Genomic DNA, 4,603 nt, shown 5'->3' on the forward strand with positions numbered 1-4,603 from the left:
TGGTTTATCCTCCAGGCTTCCTGAATTACTGGACATAGCAAAATCAAATAAATTTTACTCCTGGATCATTGCACATATGAAAAAGAAGTTCAGCATTGTAGCTTTTCTCCTTGTCTTTGGCTTTCTGAAAGGGGAGCTTGAGTTTCTCAAACTGATCAAGAACCCTGTTCACAAAGGGTTAATGCAAAGCCCCTTGCTTCAAAAAGCTGCAGAATCTTCTGGTAGTCTGGAATTCATGGAAAGGCCAAGTGACAGCGTGTGTGGGGATGAGTGATGCTGAAAGAGGTCAGGTAATGATCAGAGAGAGGGAACTCAGCTATGGAGAGAGCAGTGCTTGGTGATGGGATGATAAGACATTTGGTATGAGGAAGTTCTGAGACTGTGAATTTGTACAACGTTGCGCTCAGCCAAACTGGGACAAAGTACTCTTGATTAATGAGGAAATATCCTTTCCCCTCCTTGTTACAGAGGATTAAAGTCTGAGGCCCCTTCTGCAGGTGTATTTGACCACTTTGTCACGAAGCTCTTGGATTTTGACCCCATAAATAAATGAGTTGAGTATGGGGGGGAGGAGGAAGAAGAGGTTGGCCAAGATGACGCGAACATGGAGACTGATATGCTGACCAAACCGGTGTGTCAGAGCAGAGAAAAAGAAGAGAGTAAAAGATGTCAGCATCACACAGAGGTGGGCTGTGCAGGTGTTCAGGGCTTTCTCGTAAGCTTTCCTGGAGGAGATTCTGAGGATGGCCCTGATGATCAGACTGTAGGACAGGACAACCAGTGTCAGATCTAACCCAGAGACTACAAATGCCATCACCAAGCCATACGTCCTGTTGACAGTGGCGTCCACACATGCCATCTTCACCACAGTTATATGCTCACAGTATGTGTGGGGGATAATGTGGTTGGCACAGAATGGCTGCCTGCTCAGGAGCAGGGGCATGGGCAGTACGATGAGAACAGCTCTTATCAAACCCACAAGCCCCAGCTTTGCTATTCGTGCTTTGGTGAGGACGGTGGCGTATCTCAGAGGGTTACATATGGCAACATAGCGATCAAAGGCCATTGCCACGAAGATGGCTGACTGCATAACAGGAAACATGTGAATGAAGAACATCTGGGTGAAGCAGCCACCCATAGTAATGCCTTTCAAATTGAACCAAAATATACATAGTGCCATCAGCATGACGGAGGTAGACGAGCCAATGTCTGTAAGCGCCAGCATGCAGAGTAGCAGGTACATCGGCTTGTGCAAGGTCTGCTCTTTCCCTACAACAAACAGAACCATGAAATTTCCCAACAGGCCGATTATGTACAGCATAGAGAAAGGGATGGAAATCCAAATGTGAGCAACTTCTAGGCCAGGGATGCCCATTAGGATGAATGTTGACGGGTCAGAGTGAGTGAGGTTGAAATCTGCCATGAGGTGGTTAACATGTTGATCAATGCTCAAGGTCCCTGTGAAGGGGGAGAAGCACAGTGAGGGGGATTACACACTTTATAGCAAATAGTACGGTAAATATTTTGTAGCTATTAACAATTTAGAAAGAGGTTGAGCAATGAGGTGGCAACATTTTCAGATGTCACCAAATTATTTAAGTGATAATCAAGTCTAGAGAATTTCTCAGAGGGAGCTAGCCAAGCCAGGTGAATTGCAGAAGACAGAGGGAACACATGCTCGATCTACTCTCTAAAACAAGACCAAGAGGACATTCAATAAAACTGAAATATTGCAAATTCAAAGCGGATTAAAAAAGAATGCTTTCTTCCCTTTATGCCTAATTAAACTGCGGAACTCCTTGCCACAAAAGGTAGCTGAGGCCATGAGCTAAGCAAGAATCAGGAAGAGTTTGGACATTTTCATGGATTGTGAGACTATCCAGTTACAATAGTACAGCTAAATAAATATTTTGGAAATTTTATATGCCCACATGTTTCAGGGCACAAGCCAACCTCTAGGTGATAGACATTAGGGTGACACTCTCATGATGGTCACACCACCCCACAGAATCAATCTACTGCAGGATTTCTTACACCTTGTACTGCAGCACCTGGGGCTGTCACTATTGGAGAGAGGACTCTGGACCATACGTCTGATCCACGATGCAGTTCCTATGTTGTAAAGGAGCCAAGTTTCCCTTATGAAAAAGACATTCTCATACAGATCTATGACTTTGTACTCAAGAGAATGCGCACTGGCAGCACAAATGTTGTGGTATTTTGGGCTACAGACGGCACCCCAGTTACTTCCCTTGTTTCTTTTGGTGAGACACTTTCTTGCTGGAACCCAGCGTTGTCTGAAACATAAGTAACAGGTGCTATCTGACAGGTGTAAGGAGAGATGTGTCAGAAGCACACATGCTAACCCATCTCTTGACTGAATATTGATGAAGTTTATAGATGACACAAAAATTGGGGGATCGTAAATAATGAAGAGGACAGGTCACTGATTCAGAGCAATCTGGATTGACTGGCAAACTGGGTCGAAGCAACCAACATATGTTCTAATATAGCCATTTAAATATCTACATCTGGAAACAAAAATGTAGGCAATGCTCGTACGATGGGGTGGGGGGAAGCACACTGACTGTGAACTAGATTTGGGGGCATGAAGGAGTAATTAGCTAAGCATGAGCTCCCAGTGTGACCTTGTGGCCAAGAGCCTGCGATGATTACCAGGGAAATCTGAAGGAGACGTAGAGATGTTATTTTACCTGTATATTTGGCTCTGGTGTGACCGCTGCTGGAATCCTGTGTCCAGTTCTGGTGTCCATGATTAAAGATGAATGTTGATACACTGAAGAGGGTTCAGAGAATTATCACAAGATTAGAAAACTTTCCTTACACTGTGTTGTTTAGCAAAGATGGTTAAGGGGTCACTTGATAGCAGTTTGTAAGTACATACAAAAGGAACCAATATTTAATAATTGGCTTTTCAGGCTAGCATACAGAGGTATAACAGGATTCAATGACTAGAAATTGAAGTTATAGAAATACTGTCTGGAAATAAGGCATAAGTTTTGAAATGGTAAGAATAATTAAGCATTGGAATAATTTACCAATCATCTTGGCAGATTCTTCATCATTAAGAATTTTTAAACCAAGGTTGGATGTTTCTCTGAAAGAATGGATGTTTCTCTGAAAGAAGTTGGTCCAGGAATTATTTTGAGAAAATTCTGAGGCCTGTGTTATAAAAGCCTGTGTTATACAGACTAGATGATCACTATGATCCCATCTTGCCTTGGAATGTACTGGTCCAGTCCAGAGTCAGGTTGAGGCATTTTCCCTGCAAGCTCGTGCCTGAGCTTACTGAAGGTATTTTTTCAATTCATGATGGTGTTGAATTTAGTCATATGTGGAGAAATTCTTATTTGACTGTGACACCTTGGAAATATTAAACTGGGCATGTATTTCAAAACTCTGATGGGTCCCATCAGGCACTGCACGGATGAATGTTTTAGGAGAAAAAAATAATGACTTTACCCATAAAATCTCTGTACTGGGAAATGGTCAACTCTTGTCATTGACTAACAGAGCTGCTATCTAATGGTCCCAGAGCATCCTGGGTTTAACATCCGTGACCTAGTGGCCCATTGTTTTAGGCATGTCCCAGAGTTCCCCGCTCTCATTATGTAGTGTGCATACTTCTCAGATTATGAGTTGTTTCTGTATAGCAGTCATTGAAGCATCATGTGGTGTGTATGGGTGTAGCAAGAGTAGCCTCACTTAGAGCATGCTTAGAAATTTGCCACTCTTGTGTAAAATTTCTCACGATTGATACACAGTCGAGGACCCCAGAGCTAGACCATCCTGCCCTGGTCCAAACTCTGACCAGTATGAATTAGTTACCCTCTTCGTCCCTCCCTGAAGATGGGGAGGACAATGCACACTTGCAGTAAGCAAGCTGAGATTCTCCCTCCTCGCCCACCCCCTGACACTTCACTTCAAGGCTTACTGGGTTTAGGTTAAAATATAAAAACTAATTTATTAACTACAACAAATAGATTTAAAGTGATTACAAGGTATAACAACCAGATCAAAGCAGATGAACTAGCAAATAAACAAAAACACAAACTAAGCTTAGTACACTAGTTCGATTGACTATGATTTAGCAGTTTTCTCATCCTGATTGATGATACAAGCAGTGTGGAAGAATCTCAAGGCACAAGCTGCATCTGCTTTACAGCCTGGGTTTCTCAGGTTTCCATACAGAGGCTAGAAATACTTTTAGTCTGGGTCTAGCACGTCTTCCAGTTCACTCTTTTTTCCACAGTTGTTCCCAGGAGTCCTCTTACGTGGGGAGTGAAGAACCCGTTTCCCCTTACGGCTCATTGCCTTGACTAGGCCTTTCCCAAACAGCTTTCTCAGCCAAAAGTAAACCCCCACAGAACCCAAGATCATATCATAATATCACAATGAAGAGTATGGGGTGCAGTGTCACACAAAGATCAGTGGTTCTTTTCACCGGCAAAATGCCTCAAGTTACATAACAACAGTCGGATTGAAAACTGAGTAAGGGTTGTGACACCCATGCTGCAGTTCTGTGGCTTGCCAGGGCAGGTGCCCACCCTGCACAACTTCCATCCCTGCCACACAGTGATAC

General features: G+C 43.3%; 1 protein-coding gene across 1 annotated transcript; it reads right to left on the minus strand.

Annotated features, from left to right (window-relative positions):
* Window positions 1–472: 472 nt before the first annotated feature.
* LOC127044168 (olfactory receptor 52P1-like) lies at window positions 473–1,423 on the minus strand. The gene has a single exon (XM_050938719.1). It carries the CDS (start codon window positions 1,421–1,423, stop codon window positions 473–475), a length of 951 nt encoding a protein of 316 aa, XP_050794676.1.
* Between the last annotated feature and the right edge of the window lie 3,180 nt (window positions 1,424–4,603).

This window comes from Gopherus flavomarginatus, chromosome 1, assembly GCF_025201925.1.
Source record: "Gopherus flavomarginatus isolate rGopFla2 chromosome 1, rGopFla2.mat.asm, whole genome shotgun sequence".
In the NCBI taxonomy this organism is placed as follows: domain Eukaryota; kingdom Metazoa; phylum Chordata; order Testudines; family Testudinidae; genus Gopherus; species Gopherus flavomarginatus.